The 16692-nt window shown below is 45.9% G+C and overlaps 1 protein-coding gene across 1 annotated transcript; it reads right to left on the bottom strand.

The window, feature by feature from the left end:
- Positions 1–6248: 6248 nt before the first annotated feature.
- Positions 6249–9961, bottom strand: TFF1 (trefoil factor 1). The gene is made up of 3 exons (XM_066254950.1): positions 9810–9961; positions 6946–7101; positions 6249–6469 (listed from the first exon to the last, which is right to left on the bottom strand). Exons 1-3 carry the CDS (start codon positions 9892–9894, stop codon positions 6453–6455), a joined length of 258 nt encoding a protein of 85 aa, XP_066111047.1. The 5' UTR covers positions 9895–9961; the 3' UTR covers positions 6249–6452.
- Positions 9962–16692: the final 6731 nt, after the last annotated feature.

The raw sequence follows: 16692 nt of genomic DNA, 5'->3' as shown, positions 1-16692 counted from the left end.
ATCTCAGGAACCAAGAGAGCAAGCTCCTGTTCTGCCCCCATTTTATAGTGTAGAAATCAAAACCTTTAATCCAATATACAAAATAGGGAAGTCTCTAATACAAAGTCACTTATCTGGGACATGATGGGATTGTACCACCCCACATCAAAAAGGGTGGGAAAGGTTTAATCCCAAAACCAAGTCCCAGGCTACAAGGATCCTTCCTGCCCACAGCCCGCCCCAACACACATTAATATCACCTGGGTGACAGCTTCCATGTGGGCAATGCCATCTTTAACTAAGTGAGCATAATATATTATATCTGCCTAACAATCCACCCCTATGCTCACTTTACTACCCACGATCTACATCACTGGCATCCCTGTGCAAGGAAATTAGGCACATTACACAAATTACAACAACATGGCAAATCATACAATTTCAACAATTACAAGGTACATTTCACCAATATCTGAGCACTTTGCCAAAAGCGCAAAATGTCCTCGGCCTTCTTTCTAGCCATGGGAAAAGCTTCCCGGGGCAGGGGAAGGGCCTCCAGAAAAGCCACCCCCCACCTCCATCAGGGTATTTCACATTGTCCAAAATCCGTAAGTCCATCCAACAAAGGAGCCAATGCCCATTCTGGTCGTAGTCCAGGAAATCAGTCCATGCACAGGAGACCTCAGCCACCCGCCTCATCCCTGCCATCCTGGCAGGTCTTACACTGTCCCAAAGAGGAGCACATGGCAATGGCAGTCAGCATTTCCATCTCTGCTCCGGAGAGCATGTCCAGCCCTATGTCCCAAAATCGCAGACCTACCAGGAACATAGTAAGTATTCCTTGCTGCTGGGCTCTCATCTTCTAGAGACTGCAGATTGCAACTCCAGCCCGATTCTCCTCATCCTCCAAAGAGGAACTGAAAACACCAGCTCCTGCTGCCAGGTTCGAGTCCCAGGCTGTTGCCGCCTTCTGCTCCGCAGACCTTGCAGAGCTCTTGGTTTCCTCACACGTGGCTGTAAAAGTCAGCCAGCCTATGGCCCCCAAAAGGACAGCCATGGGGAACCATAACAGCAGCCAGTCCTCTACTCAACCGCTCAAAGGTGGTGGTGGCTCCTTGCCGATCTGTATCGAATTCTGCCCAGACTACGCCAAATGTATGGCCAGGAGTCGCCATCATGGCCATTCACATGCAGGTTCGCATTGGATTCGGACAATCAGTAAAGAAACAACGGAGCCAAAAACTGGTGGGCCATTATCTTTAATCCTAGCTTGCACCCAGTGGGCAAGTATAAACACACACTGGGCTCCAAAACCCACTCACATTCAGTGCTCACAAAGCTACTGACTTATCCGAGTTTCTTAGAATCAAAGGTTTCTAGCTCACCAGACTTATTCACCTCTGTTTCCCATCTCCTTCTCCCTGCACAAACTCTGCACTAACTGGCTTGTCACTCAGCACTCCGCCATCTTGGCTGCTTCTCCTGGCCTCCTCCACATGGCCTTTCTCTGCTCTCCTTTCTGCTCTCTCCTCTAATGATAATCTCAGGAACCAAGAGAGCAAGCTCCTGTTCTGCCCCCATTTTATAGTGTAGAAATCAAAACCTTTAATCCAATATACAAAACAGAGAAGTCTCTAATACAAAGTCACTTATCTGGGACATGATGGGATTGTACCACCCCACATCAAAAAGGGTGGAAAAGGCTTAGTCCCAAAACCAAGCCCCAGGCTAAAAGGATCCTTCCTGCCCACAGCCCACCCCCAACACACATTAATATCACCTGGGTGACAGCTTCCATGTGGGCAGCGCCATCTTTAACAAAGTGAGCATAATATATTTTATCTGCCCAACAGTTTTCTTTTCAAGCTCCTCCTCTCTTATCTCACTCCACCTGGCTCTGACCACAAGAAGGAAGTGGCATGGCACCCAGCACCCTCTGTCCATTCAGGCCCAGCTCCCGCATCCATGCATGCTACCCCAGCTGTCACCACACCCAGGACTCAGCAGCTCCCACCAACCCCAGAACTTCAGTGATTGCTGTAGGTCCACTGGGCGTGCCTCAGGAGTAACAGCCGGGGCATGGCTGTCACATCCCCCCTAACCCCTTGGTCTTCCAGACCTTCACAGCCTCGCTTCCACAACCCTGCTCCCTGTCCCGCCTCCCACCCTCTGAGCTCTGTCTCCAGGGCTTTCTCCCTGTCCCCTCCACCCGCCCAGTGCATCCCATTGTGGAATTATTCTGCATTTTTGTGACTTTCCAGGACAATATGGCACAGATCAAGCCACATCTTTTGCACCCACCCCTGGGTCCTATGCAGAGTGCTGGGCCACAATGGGGCAGAAGCACATGTACTCCATTACTTTGTATTGAGCAAGAATGCTTCTGTAGGAGTCCCCAGTCTCTGTCCTCCCCCAGAGGCCTGGCATCCAGATGGTAGAGCCACATGACCACACATTCTAGAGGTGGACACCAGAGGAGACAGACATGGGTCATGAGCTGTGATTCTTTCTGTGTAACCTGATGGGGGGGGGTGCTGACACAGCCCATGCTGTATCCGTTGGGTCATTTCACTGGGCCAGGATCCAAGGAAACTGGAGGAAGGCAGGGAACCCACAAATTCAGTCCCTTGTCACCTGGCTTCCAGGCCCTTAGTCTGACATGTTTGCCAGGAAGAAGGAACTTTGCTACTGAATGCCCCTGGTTATAGGAGGACTTAGACTCCAGAAGCACCTGATCTATAAGTCATGGCTCCCTGGAAAGTGTCACTTCACCCACACAGCTATCCATGTGAGAAAGAGAGATGACTCACAGTGAAAGGCCCCAGCTGTGTGAGCCCCATTGGGGGCCACATCTGTGTTTCAGAGCCATAGAAAGGATGAATAGAGGGTGTTGTCCTCGTCTCTCTCAGCTTTCTTGATTGCATCTCTGAAATCATTAGTAAACCTCTATCCTGGGAGGATCTCTGACCTGAGAGTCTGCTGAGCCTGTCAGATCGCTGGGTCTGCTCACTCAGCAGGTCATTAAACACCTGCCGGTGCCTTGTCCTCAATTACAAAATGGGGATGAAGAGAAGGATGAGGTGTCATTTGTAATGGAGTTGGTTTTGGAAACATGAAGTGAAGCCTTTTAGTTCCCTCTTGCATAGTTCCCTTTGCCAGCTCACTCCTAATGCCAAACTGGGGGGTTCCCACTGAAGACAAAGAGACAAAGTTAGGGTGAAACCCCAGGCATGGTAGAGAGAATGACTGCCTGCATTTGTCTAAAACAGTGGTAGTCAACCTGGTCCCTAACGCCCCCTAGTGGGCATTCCAGCTTTCATGGTGGGCGGTAGTGGAGCAACCAAAGTATAAATAAAAAGATAGATTTAACTATAGTAAGTAGTTTTATAAAGATTTATTCTGCCAAACTTAGCAAAAATCCTACATAAAGTACTTGGTAAGTAATTATTATTATATGTTTTAACTTGCTGTAACTCTGCTTTATAAATTTTATAAAGTAAAGTTACTTCCCTACTTTATAAACCACCATTACTGTGGAACCGGTGGGTGGTTAGAAAATTTTACTACTAACAGAGATACAAAAGTGGGTGGTAGGTATAAAAAGGTTGACTACCCCTGGTCTAAAAGATCGGGGCCCAGCCTGGAGAACTCATCCTAAGGACTTTTACCTTGAGACTTTCACTCTCGTTTGCCCCTGCCTGTGGCAGCTGGGCCATAGGGTGACTGTCCCATGGTACAGGAAAGCTATGGGCCTTGTTGATGTGTTGTTCCAGAACATAAAATGCCACAGGCAATGCTTTAACTCCTGAGGACATTGGGTTTAGTTAGCACCAAGTCTGGAGGTGGGTGGTGATGGGTCAAATCAACAACTCTGCGGTGTTGAGGTTCTAGTTCTCTGGCCTTTGTTCGTTATCAGAGAATGGCTTTCTGAAGTCCACACCACACCTTCATACCACTCAACATTCAAAGGCAGGAGGCAGGTGTGACCAGGGTGGCCAAAAGGAGCCCTACTTTTTCTAAGGAGAAAGAATCTTCAAGAGCCTCCAGGTAGATGCTGCCTACTGCCTCATGGGCCAGAATGGAGTCACATGGCCACCTGTAACTGAAAGAAAGATTAGGAAAGTGAATGCTTTCTTTCCTTTCTTTATAGAGCAGAAGTCAGGTAAGAAATAAGGGAAGGAAGAAATGGATGGCCAGACTGGGAAACAGGTCTGCCACAAGATGTCATGGGGAATGTGGGGTGGGAGGACAGGGGACAGAACCAGCTGGGCTCCTGAGAATGCTCGAGTGCCATTCCACAGACAAAACTGAAGAGATGCCCGTAGACCCAAGGCCTTCCTCACTCCACAGCCACAAGGCACTTGAGCCCCTCCCCACCAGCCAGTCATGGAGAGGATCAGGAAGGGGTTGGGCCAAAAGAGACTGAGCAGTTTATTCCCAGGGACTGTTACTTCCAGGAGCAGTGACTAGAAGATGCTGCATCTCACAAGGGACTGGACTAAACAAAGCTAGTTTCTTTTTACCTCAATCTAGCAGGCAGACATTGTGAGAGAGATCAGATACACTATGGACACAAAAGAGAAGCAAAAATGTCTGTGCACATTCTCCAATGAGGAAAAGCCATGCTGATCCCCGCAGCACACACACATGATGCACATCACTGCACACACGTGTGCAGTGTGTGCCTGTGCTGGGGTTCCCATCTTGATGTCCCTGCCTGTGCATGGTACTCCTGGCCCCTGGGGCTTCTGTACGTGCTTGTCCTGGTGTCCAAGGGTTGGGGGAGTGATTGATCTGACTGGCTGATTTGGAAAACGCCATTCACACAAAGCTTGATGCCTCTTCTTCCTCTGGGGAGCAACTGACTGTGTAGTTAGTGTTCTACTGCTCCTGGGAACCCCTCAACAGTTGTCCAGGCTGTGCCTGGTGCAAGGACACTTGAGAGGAGAAGCCACTCTGGGGAGTGATGGACTTGCTTAGCTGTGCTCCTGGGGCAGAATGACAGCGGAGCTGGTGGCCTCTCCCCACTCCTCCTGCAACACTGTGGGGCCGGGCACCTAAGGCTGCTCAGTCTGCACTGCTGGCATGGGGTGGGGGTTATCTGTTCAATGACAGGGTGCAATTGGCAGGTCCAGTTGACTTTCTGTCCTTCCATTTTGCCTGTGTCAATAATAAGGTGACATGCCTGACCTGTGGTGGTGCAGTGGATAAAGTGCCAACCTGGAAATGCTGAGGTTGCCGGTTCGAAACACTGGGCTTGCCTGGTCAAGGCACATATGGGAGTTGATGCTTCCTGCTCCTCTTCCCTTCTCTCTCTCTCTCTCTCTCTCTCTCTCTCTCTCTCTCCCCCATTTCTATACTGAATAAATAAAAATCTTTAAAATAAAATAATAATAATAATAATAATAATAATAATAAGGTGACATGTGGCTTTTGTATCCCTCACATTGGTAGGTGGAGAGTTCTTCAAGATATCAACTCATGTCATGCTTTGCAATTTTTTATTATTCAGACTCTTTACTGTGGATTTTATCTCCTGAGCCAGTTTCTACCTGGTGGAAGTGAAGAAATTGAAAAGTAGTTTTTATGGTTTATCCACAATGAACATTGCAGGAGCCTTGGTAGAGTTTGGTACTTATTTTCATGACTTGACAAGGGTGTGACTTGAAGTTGCTCCTTGAAGACTTTGCAATGAATAACCTTGTATATCAGGGGTAGTCAACCTTTTTATACCTACCGCCCACTTTTGTATCTCTGTTAGTAGTAAAATTTTCTAACCGCCCACCAGTTCCACAGTAATGGTGATTTATAAAATAGAGAAGTAACTTTACTTTATAAAATTTATAAAGCAGAGTTACAGCAAGTTAAAACATATAATAATAATTACTTACCAAGTACTTTATGTCGGATTTTTGCTAAGTTTGGCAGAATAAATCTTTATAAAACTACTTACTATAGTTAAATCTATCTTTTTATTTATACTTTGGTTGCTCTGCTACCACCCACCATGAAAGCTGGAACACCCACTAGTGGGCGGTAGGGACCAGGTTGACTACCACTGGTGTACATGGACCTCAGTTGCTAAGAGTTACTGAGTCAACTTCTACTACCCTGTGGCCACTTTACCCTCCATCTTCCCTCATATCTCCCTTGAGATGATGTGAATTAATGTATAATCCATGACAGGAAATCAGAGGGAAACACAGGGCACTTTTCTTTGAAAGAAAGAAAAATTGTTTATATTTTTAGAAAGAATTAAAAGCACAGGGTAGCATTCATGTCTTTTAATGTTTAGGCCAGTTTTGAGCATGAGAAATCAGAGCAATCAATCCATGCAGTGAGTTGAGGCTCAGACACAGATGCCCCCAAATGCATGAGCAGCCACTTGGCAGAGTTGCCACGGACCTGTGGCCACCAGTGGAGCCTGGGTAGGGCTTTATGGAGTTCCCACGTGACTCTCACCAGGAAAGCGGCTAAAACTCACATTCATCTGAAAGGGAAGGAGGGGGCGGGCAGGGGGAAGAAGAGATGTGTTAGTGAGAATGAGAACATTTTTCACTTCTAAATAATTACAGAGGGTTTAACTTTAAAGTGCCAATGGGAAGATTCTTTGGAAAACATGGACTGTCTTCCTATTTTGTCATTCCGTTCACTTTCAACCCAAGTGAACAGCTCAGCATTACAAGGATGATTCTTTACAATGTGTGCTTACATATGTGAAGAAAAGCCAGGAAACAAAACAAAACAAAAAACCCAGCGTTCCTCCCCTAACAGTCTTTCAGTCCTGCGTTTCCACCCCCAGACCTGAATCCAGCCTGATTTAAACTATACCACTTCTCCATGGGGTCACCTTGGGGTCACTATTCCAGGTATTAAAAAAGACAGCTGGCCATGTGGATTAGGGTTCATTTGATTTCTCCCCCTATTTTTGCATTGTCAGTCCCCACAGCGCTGTCATGATCATACCTTCTGGAACATTGTCTATGATGGCCATTGGAAGGAAGCACCAAGGGAAACCAGGAATCGTGTTGTCAAAGCAGCAGCCCCTTTCTGCACACTCAGTAGGGGAGACCCCAGGAAAACCACAGTTTTTTCTTTGGCTTGGGGCCACTCTGCATGTCTCTGAAAGCACACGGGGCAAGAGGCAAAGGGAAGCCATGGGCTGACCTCCTCACATATCTCACACTCATCCCAGTCCAGCTTTGTTCTCCAATTGAACTCGCAACCAGCCGGTGTGGCTGATGCAGACTCAGGACTCGGGGTCCAATAGGGAGACCCTCTTCATTTTCTGACGTGAAAACAAGTAACTCAGGGAATACACAAAGTGCCCGGGATTCGTAAACCTTGCACTGACCTGGACGATGTATTTATTCACTCATTTATTTCAACAAACAATTATTAAACTTATTTACTCAGTCAATATGTGTCTACTGAGCACGGTTTGTGTGTGGTAGAAACAGGAGCTAGCATAGCAAAAACAGACAGCTGTGTGATTTCGGCACAGGGCTCTCAGAAATCCAGCTCATGCCAGGCTCTGTGCCAGGTGGTGGGGACCCAGAAATTCAAAATAAAGACATTTTTATTAAGAAACCAAAAGTCAAGTGGAGGAGAGGGAAAGCCAGGTATATGTACAAAACAGCACAGTACGACCATCCCAGTATGGCCAGAGCAAACACAGAAGGGACAAATAACAAGGCTGGACAAAGCAAGGAGTACTTCCTGTAGGAGGGGGTTGGCCATTTGAGAATGAGGCACCCGGTGTTCCAAGCAGAAGGAGCAGCATGTTCAATGGCAGTGAAGGGAGAGACCAAGGTGCGTTTGAGGAGTTTTAAGTCCATTAGCAGGTACGATGCAGAGGTTAGGGTGGGCGTGGTCTGGGAGGAGCCAGGCAAAGGTTTAGAGCAGTGGTCCCCAACCCCCGGGCTGCGGACAAGTACTAGTCCGTGGGCCATTTGGTACCAGTCCGCAGAGAAAGAATAAATAACTTACATTATTTCCGTTTTATTTATATTTAAGTCTGAACGATGTTTTATTTTTTAAAAATGACCAGATTCCTTCTGTTACATCCATCTAAGACTCACTTTTGACACTTGTCTCAGTCACGTGATATATTTATCCATCCCACTCTAAAGGCCGGTCCGTGAAAATATTTTCTGACATTAAACCGGTCCATGGCCCAAAAAAGGTTGGGGGCCACTGGTTTAGAGTAGTTGATTTCAGCCTGAGAGAAACAGTTTTCAAGAGGGTGGTAGGGTGATGAAATGAGCCAAAGCAGAGAACACGCAGGGCAGATGGACCAGCTGACAGTTTCCACAGGGCCTGGGTGCAAGATCTGTAGGGTCTGCCCTTGGGGCCACAGGTGAGGGCGCTGAGAAGGCAAACCCAACAAGCTGAGGCAGGTAACAAAAGAGGAGACTGGAACCCCTTCCCTGTCTCCATCTTGGAATTGGGGGCATAGGAGGGTGAGGAGCCCCTTCATAGCAGGTGGGCTCAGAGGTGCCCATGGCATTGCACCATGAGTGAGAAGACAAGGGGGATGAGAAGCATGGCCTTGGAAGCATTGGCAACAAAGGGACAGAGAGGGAAGGAGCCTGAACAGAAGAGGGAGGAAAGTCAGAAAGACGCATGGACTGAGATTCAAGACAGAGGTGGTCACAGCTGGCCTTAACCTGAGGCATCTGACTTTGTGGAAAACAGTCCTTCCAAAGACAGGTGGATGTGGGATGTACTTCCTAGACTGAGAGGGCGGCATGCCATTATGCATTCCTTTGTAAAATCCAGCAAAAGAGTCTAACAATAATGAGTAAGGTTTATTTAGTACTTTGTAGCTTGCAGAGCACACTTCACCGAGTTTTCTTGACAACGCTTTAAGGCAGACAATTGATCACACTCTGAAGATAAAGACATTGAGACACAAACACATTCCAAGAAAGCAGCAGTGCCCTCTCTCATTTGGTGACACTATGGACTAATCTTGGTGGGATAGGTGGTTTGGACTCCACAGAAAATGGGGCCCAAGAAGGCCCACTTACCTGGCAGAGAGGTTTCTTAAGATGCCCACCCATGGAGTCAGCATTTGGACATCTCTGTAGACTTTGACCGGGTCCAGCCCCTGGAGTAGAGTTTATCTAGGACATTTAGAAGGGCTATTCTCATACCCTACATCAAAGCATGACCTTTGAAATATGATATTCAAGAATAACCTAATACCCTAGTGTCAGTACTGGAAGATAGTGCTGACCAAGGACTCCCTTTCTCACAGCAGTTCTCAAAGGACTTGCTGGCCCTTTATCCCACTGCTATCACCACAGGCTTCGCTTTTTAAAAGTTTTCAAAGGCCTGACCAGGTGGTGGCACAGTGAATAGAACATCTATCAGGGACGCTGAAGATCTGGGTTCAAAATCCTGGGGTTGCCGGCTTAAGCACAGGCTTACCAGCTTGAGCATGAAGATGCTGACTTGAATGTGGGATCATGCACATGACCCCATGGTCACTGGCTTGAAGCTCAAGGTTGCTGGCTTGAAGCCCAAGGTCACTGGTTTGAGCCAGGGTCACTGAGATGTAATCAATAAAAAACTAAAGTGCCACAATTACGAGCTGATGCTTCTCATTTTACTCCCTTCCTATTTGTCTGTCTCTCTCGCTAAATAAATAAATACATAATACATACATACATACATACATACATACATACATACATAAAAGCTTGCAAGGACTTAGAACAGTGCTTGGCTCAAAAATACACATTGTGAAACAAAGACCCTCATCAAGGCTACCTCTATGTGCCCATATGCCCACCAAGACGTAGGTAAGAAGAAAGCTATCTTACCAGACTGGCCCTGGGCCAGGGTGCTGAGGGCCAGCGCGAAGACCAGGAGCAGGACACAGATCACCTTGGGCTCCATGGCGGCCATGACTTTTCCTCTCTGCTCCCCAAGAGACGACAAGTCAGGGGTGAGAATCTGAGCTCTCAATTTTAAGCCCTGGCTCTGTTTGCTGAAAGAGTATGAGATAACATTTGCCTAAGGAGCGTCTCACAGTCCTTCATGCTAAGTAATCTCCACTGATTAAAAGGTGTTGTCGTAAACATGGGCAAGCCACACAGACAAGTTTACCAGTAGAGGGAAATCTGTGTCGCGCAGTCATTTTGGTGAGGGATTTGAGATTCAGAAAGTCCTGATCTTATCTGTGGGAGTCTCCTCGGTCACGACCTGGTCCAGGTCCCAATCATATCGGCTAATGTCAACATTACACTCACTGGAAAGTGATTCATAGTGAGAGATGGCCCACGAAAGGCATAGTTGTGTCAACAGTGTCTCATGGGGTCCCTGCCACACAGTTCAGGGGAAAGGAGAAGAAACAGACAAAGCCTGCCTGGCTGCCCTTGTCTTTTCAACGTGGACAGGTGGCCATTTTAAACTATTTTGAGAATCCAAATTCAGAAAGTGGGGACAGCTGTGCCTGAGCAAGAGACGAGGATAATGACAGGCCTGCTCCCCTCACGCCTCTCCCTAGGGGACTTGAACTTCAAACTTCATCATTTCCCTGTTGGTGTTGTCTTGTTAGACCTTTCCATGGCAAATCCGTGTGTGAGCAGAGCACTGTTGGTGCTTCACCGAGGAAGCATGGCCATGCAGAGGGGGTTCATAGTCCGGTTGGCACTGCCATTCTACTCACAGGAACCAGTGAGCATTTTCACTTAGTTATCCAAATTAACTTTTTTTCACTTTCCTTTTCTTTTTCCTTTAAAAAATGAAGTTGTGTATACAATAGCAGGCATGGAAACTGGTCAAGTAAAGGCAATCTTCCCACTAGCAGGATCCCTTTCCCTGCAACTATGGGGTCAATCGCCCATAGCCTCCCAGTGAGTCTCCCCTGGACACTGCGTGGCAAGGACCACCTCTACCCCAGCCACCCTGCCCCTGCTCTGGCTCTTCCTCTTTCATGGCTCTTATCATCTTCGAATGTGCAAAGCAATTCACTCACACACAATGTTTATCACTTATTTCCCTTCCCACAATAGAATGGAAGGGCCATGAGGCAAAGGCTTTGCCTATTTTGTGCATTCAGGTGTCTTCAGCACTTACAATGGTGACTTATTTAGTCAATATCCATTGATGAATGAATGAATGAATGAATGAATGAATGAATGATAGAAGGAATATATATATATATATATTTTTAGTGAGAGATCAGGCTCCAAGGAAAGTGAATCTCATCTGGGAGAAGTACTAACTTTTCTTAGATGACCTGATAAAAAAAGTCTGGCAGTCCTGAGTGGGGAGCCTGGGCCAGAATAGAACCGCCACAGTGTTCCTCACTCCTGGCTGAGGCCAGCCCCTGCCCTCCAGGGCTGCCAATCCTGAGCTGGGGCCACTTGGTACACAGAGCCCAGAGAGCATGCTCTGTGGGGCTGGCTTATGTTTGCCAGAGATGGTGGGACCACCAGACCTGGGTGATGCCCATGATGATGGAGAGTCATCTGCTCATTTCTCAGACCCCAATGGGAGCTCTCAGAGATAGAAGAGCATATTGTGCCACAATGGGAAAAAAGTGGGAGGTGGTTAGTGAAGTAGAAGCTACAGATTTTACAACTCACTGTTCCACTGGTTGTGGTTGCAGCGTTATTTGCAATAGCTCTTTGTAAAAAGATAAAATAAAATAATTTTTCAAAAGCAAAATAAAAATAAAAGAAAAAAGGAATGAAGAGAAAGAAAAATGAAAAAAAGAAAGAAGAAAAGATGAAAGGGAGGGAGGGAGGAAGGGAGGAAGAGGGAGAGAAAAGAAGGGAAGGAGGGTTGGAAAAAAACAATAAGCATATTCATAAATATTCATTATCAGAGAAAAGGGATAAAGAACCTGTATATATGATACCTTGCAGAAGATGAAAATGAATAAATAATAAAAAGAAGGATAAATATTGAAAGCAACATCAAATTAAAAAGATAAGTTAAGAATGGGTTTTTTTAAAAGATTTAATTTATTCATTTTAAAGAGGAGAGAGAAAGAGAGAGAGAGAGAGGAGAGAGAGAAAGGGAAAGGAGCAGAAAGCATCCTATATGTGCCTTGATGGGGCAAGCCTAGTGTTTCAAACCGGCGACCTAAGCAGTCTAGGTCAACGCTCTATCCACTGCACCATCACAGATCAGGCTTTTTTTTTTTTACAAAATATTTTTAAAAGATTTTATTTATTAATTTTAGAGAGAGAGAGACACAAAAAGAGATGGGGGGAAGAGCTGGAAGCACCTACATGTAGTAGTTGCTTCTGGTATGTGCCTTGACCAGGCAAGCCCAGGGATTCAAACCGATGACCTTAGCATTCCAAATCGACACTTTACCCACTATACCACCATAGGTCAAGAATGGTTCTCAAAGTATGATATAATTTACTATGTAGATTTCCAAAATATGTCAAACAATACAACATACTTTTAGAACCTCACCCAGATGAAATGAAATGAGAACATAGACAGAAAGCAGACTTCCTGACCTCTGCATAATGGGTTTATCTAGGAAAGAGGGAATAAGGGAGAAGGGATCAGGGAGTGAACAAAGGACCATCAATGTATGTGTAATGCTTTCTCTCACTGAGAAAATCTAAAGGAAGTATGGAACAAAGGTTGGCATCTAGTAAGTTAAGGAGGGAGGCATATAGTCATGGGTGTTGGTTATATCATTCTCTGTGTGTGTTTGTGAATATCATTTCTTTTTTGTAACAAAGACAGAAAGAAACAGAGAGAGGGACAGATAGGGACAGACAGAACAGAAAGGGGGAAAGATGAGAAGCATCAATTCTTTGTTGTGGCTCCTTAGTCTCCTTAGTTGTTCATTGACTGCTTTCTCATATGTGCCTTGATGGGGGGGGGGGGAGGGCAGCTACGGACAAGTCAGTGATCCCTTGCTTAAGCCAGCAGCCTTGACTCAAACCAGTGACCTTAGGCTTCAAGCCAGCAACCTTTGGGCTCAAGCCAGTGACCATGGGGTCATGTCTATGATCTCACACTCAAGCCAGTTACCCCATGCTCAAGCTGGTGAGCCTGTGCTCAAGCCACATAAGCCCATGCTCAAGCTGGCGACCTCGAGTTTTCAAACCTGGGTCCTCTGCATCCCAGTCCTATACTCTATCCACTGCGCCACCGCCTGGTCAGGTGTGAATATCATTATTAAAGCCTAATTCCTATCACTTTAGGGAAAGGTTAAGAGAGAGGCTACATGTCCTACCCTGTCCCCATGTGGATGGTGTGACCGAAGGAGCTGCAATGGTGAGGACTCCCCAGGTCATCTCCCAGGCTTCCAGTGGGAATTCCAATAGTCCTAGTGAACAATACTAATACAGGATCACATGATAACCTTACACGTCCTAGTTTTTAAAATGACAGGTTAGGGAAGATGACACATTGAGTTGAGAGTTGGTCCACTGATGAATTGGTCATCTTGTACAAGTATTTTAAAAACCAATAGTTCATGCACTTGAAATGCTGGACCCCTCTCTCTTTCAATCAGCACATGGCAGCCTCTCTATTCAAGGACTCAGATCCTATAAATGTCAAGATTTGGGTCACTACCACCCTACCAGGCCAATCGCCACATGATAACAGGTAATAATAGGGCATAAAATGGAAAGGACGCTATGGCCACTAACTTGGACCTCTTGACCAACTACCAAAGCAGTTACTGTAGCAGCTACGTCTTATGTAAATTAAATAGCAATAAATACTTTGCTAATTTCTGGAAGATTTAAGTATTTCCAAGCCTCGTCACAATAACAGAAATCATCTAAATGTACATAACAAATGTAGGTAGAGAGTAAATTTAACTGTAAAATATTTTAAACTTTGGATGTAAAGTTTTTTATACTGTAAAAAGTTTATAGTGTATATGGTGCATGAAGGTTTAAAAATTTGAAGATATAAAGAGTTCATACAAGTTGAATTTTAAAACCCTGGAAAGCCAATAGATAAAGGGGCAAAGAACCTGAATGTCAACTACAGTGCTTAGAAAGCAATATGGAAATGTCTAAATTTATAAGGAAGAGAAGAAAAATTATTAGTAATAAAAAAGAATTTAAAATAATAGCAATGGGCAAGCCGATTAAATTGTCAGATTTTGGTTTTTAATCAGAAGATTCAATGTTGCTGAGAGTCAGGTGAAACAACCCACATTCATCCATACTGGGAGTGGGATTCCTTTGTAGCAATCAACACTGTACTTTGTATCAAGGCCTTAGGAAAGTAAATCTACTTTGGGGGGTGCCCTAAAGAAAAAATCCTACACAGAGAAAAATCATTTTTGCACAAAGATGTCATTAAAAGAAATCTTAGTAGTTGTAAAAAATTGTTGACAACCCAAATTATCAATAACAAGAAATCAGTCACACATGTTGGTGTGACGATGCATGGTGACATGTTCAGCCGTCTGTAGTACAGGCCTATGGAATTTGTGGTAGCCTGGAGAATCTTGGTGCTACAATGTTAAACCATGAAAAGCAGGATGAAAGTTTACAAACAGCTCAGTAGAAAACGGAGAAGAGAGAAACTCCACCCGTGGGTGGCAAGGAAGGGGGAGAGGATGCCATGCCGTCCTCTGTGGACTCTGCTTTCCTAGTCCTCAAAATGTTTCTGTAGTGAGCAATTACTTTTGTTATTTAAAAAACACAGTATTTTTAAAAATAAAATGTAACTATTTTGCTGTCCACAAAAAGAGAGAAAGAAAAGAGTTGTCCTGTCTCCTTCAGGCGTGAGTCATGAGTCAGTCATGAAGGGGGTATTTGACCTTGGAGGGGTTCCGCCTGGGCCACACCTTGCTGACATGCTTGCCACGTGACCTGCCGCCTCACCCCTTCCCTGAAGTTAAACACAGGAATCGGGTTGGAATGAGCTGCCGGTTATCTCTTAGATTTCAGCAGCCCCATGATTGAAGCTGCCCATTCCCACCCATTGAGTCCTTGCCCCACCCAGAAAATCCCAGACGCCCATTCAGGGATGCCCATGCAGACATGCTCATGAAGGGAACAGCTCACCTCTGGGTCCAGAAATGGTATAAACAGGGACCTCCCCCAGCTCGATCCTCCTCACCCTTCTCACTCAGTGTGGCGGTGCCCAGGCACATGGGTCCCTTTTGCTGTTCAATGCCCCAAAACCAATATTAAGTCCTAAGGGTGGCTCCTGGGAATTTAAAACTAGGAGTGACAGACAGGGAAACAGATACCTAAGTCTTCACTTCCAAGCCATCCCTGACAAACCCCCTGACTTTGCCGACCTGTGCTGACTTAAACCTACAACACTCAGCTCAGCACCCACCAGGTCTCAATGAAGCTCTGGTCCTCCCAGCAGGTAGGTGAGTGTGGAATTCATTTGCTCATCCCTTGCCTGGGTTCCAGGAAGCCTGATAAGTGTGGACACTGGACCTTCCCCACTCACCTGTATCTCAGTCCCCGTAGTGAGCAGACTGGCCAGCCCCCTCCTGTGATGTTGTCTGCAACCCTTCCTCTCTCCTGCAGACTGGTGGTCCAGCCCACAGTCTCTTGTTCTTATGATCTGCCATGTTCCCTCCTGCATCCACCCCTCACCCCCAATGGAGTCCTTTGACGTGGCTTTTTGGTCAGTTTAAATCTATGTCTACTCCAGACATAGGAGTGTGGGTAACTTTTTTATTACAAGCACGAGGATGCTCTATCTGGCCTGAACTAGACTGGTGAACAATCCTGTTAAGACGAGGACAAAAGGAATTACATATAAATTACTTCTAAGTAGCAGTCCCCAGGATGGCAGCCCCAGTCCCTGCCCTGGGCTATTTTCTATGTCCCCGAGACAGAGTCATGGTGAAGGAGCAGCCAGATACCCCACTGGTTTAGTGATCAGTCACGACTGGCCAAGAGGAGGCTTTTATTTACTGGACAAAGGCTGTAAACTTGATCACCTCTAAAGATCCTCACTGAACTTTATTTCTAATTTGTACATTTCATTCATGCCTTCCTTTTTTAATGCACTTTTTCTAAATATAGTTGCGGAGAGCTGGGCTCTAGGACTCGGGCAAATCTCATAGCACGTCCACTGGTTGGGTAGTGATGTATAAAGGGCTACGATTGTCAGGCCAGGCTCTATCTCATTGGTAGTGCCCTTATTTGGTTGTTGTGATCCCGCTATGCAGTACCTCCCTAAGGACAGAGTCCCTGGCAACACGTATGGCATCGGTCAGAGGGGCTGTGGAGCAGGCCACCTTTCCAAGTGGGGTTTGTCAGTGTTCCAGCTTCTGTGCTAACTTCACATCTGCTGGAGACAAAATCAAAACCGTTTTTTACCACTTTCATCAATAGAGTTGCTACTGGGAGTTTATGCAAAACAGAAAACAAATAAACAAACAAACAACAACAATAATAGCTCTCCCCCCCACACACACACAGGGTCCTGCTTTCTCTTCCTAACAACCCTAAAATTTACCCAATGCATATTATTAAGGAGAATTCTGAGAGGCTGGGCAAGGTTAAAAAAGTACCTGAGCCCCATGTTCCTCCTCCCACCCTCCGTTTCTGTTATCTCCAGGGTGGCACTGCCTTATGTCACAGTGAAGACCATGCAGACACTTCACAACAATATCCATCCTAATGTCTCAGGTGTCAACCACACGCCCATCACATAACTATACAAAATAAGAACGACTTGTTCCATCCCCCAGAGTCACCAGCAACGTTAAAATAAGTGACTTCATTTTTA

This window comes from Saccopteryx bilineata, chromosome 2 (genome assembly GCF_036850765.1).
Source record: "Saccopteryx bilineata isolate mSacBil1 chromosome 2, mSacBil1_pri_phased_curated, whole genome shotgun sequence".
In the NCBI taxonomy this organism is placed as follows: Eukaryota; Metazoa; Chordata; class Mammalia; order Chiroptera; family Emballonuridae; genus Saccopteryx; species Saccopteryx bilineata.
Note: the sequence above shows the minus strand (reverse complement) of the source record. Positions and strands in the feature narration are given on the sequence as shown.

Excerpts from the sequence above, each read along its gene's own strand:
- TFF1 (XM_066254950.1), bottom strand. The coding sequence starts at position 9,894 with ATGGCCGCCATGGAGCCCAAGGTGATCTGTGTCCTGCTCCTGGTCTTC. Across the intron at positions 7,102-9,809 it reads CCTGGCCCAGGGCCAGTCTG|AGACATGCAGAGTGGCCCCA; the intron begins GTAAGATAGCTT and ends GTGTGCTTTCAG.